This window comes from Penaeus monodon, chromosome 31, assembly GCF_015228065.2.
Source record: "Penaeus monodon isolate SGIC_2016 chromosome 31, NSTDA_Pmon_1, whole genome shotgun sequence".
Taxonomy (NCBI): Eukaryota; Metazoa; Arthropoda; class Malacostraca; order Decapoda; family Penaeidae; genus Penaeus; species Penaeus monodon.
Window position 1 is genome coordinate 21,603,740 of NC_051416.1, and position 507 is coordinate 21,604,246.

General features: G+C 39.1%; 1 protein-coding gene across 42 annotated transcripts in view; it reads right to left on the reverse strand.

Annotated features, from left to right (window-relative positions):
• LOC119593093 (cytoplasmic dynein 1 intermediate chain-like) overlaps positions 1–507 on the reverse strand; it is a 47,628-nt gene that overhangs the window by 23,254 nt on the left and 23,867 nt on the right. For all 42 annotated transcript variants that reach the window (XM_037942026.1, XM_037942056.1, XM_037942053.1 and 39 more), the window contains one exon: positions 29–141. In XM_037942026.1, coding sequence (XP_037797954.1) covers positions 29–141 — 113 coding nt within the window. The remainder of the gene's footprint in view (positions 1–28; positions 142–507) is intronic.

The following is a 507-nucleotide window of genomic DNA, read 5'->3' on the forward strand; positions in this document are numbered from 1 at the left end:
AAACTATTCCAAATCACCCCAAACTAACCGTGGCCATCACCCGATGATGAGGTCTGCACCCCCTTAGTGTAAGTCACCGTTTCGCGAGGAGGGATGTTGGTTGCCTGTACACTTACGACTGAGAGCTGTGGTGGCCTCTTGCTGCAAGGTGAGGGTGAGGGGAACAAGAAGGGGGGGAGGGGGGGGAAGAGAAAAAAAAGAAGAAAGATTTGTGTGATTAGCTATAGCTTTTAAACCGTTTGACTGATCCTATTCTCTGACAATCTGAATAAAATCTTACTTCTGAATTCCTATCTTCCACTGCAATTACATATCTGTCCACTCTATTACTAAAGACACACATAAGGATAAAAACTAACAGATGTGACACATAAATGTATTGACATTCAATAAGATTACAGGAAGTTGTGCATAATTAAGTTTCTTAACTAAGGACTTCTTTTTTGCCTGCCTTATATATAACACAAATAATCTACATAATTCATCAAAGTAATTGTTAAATAAAGA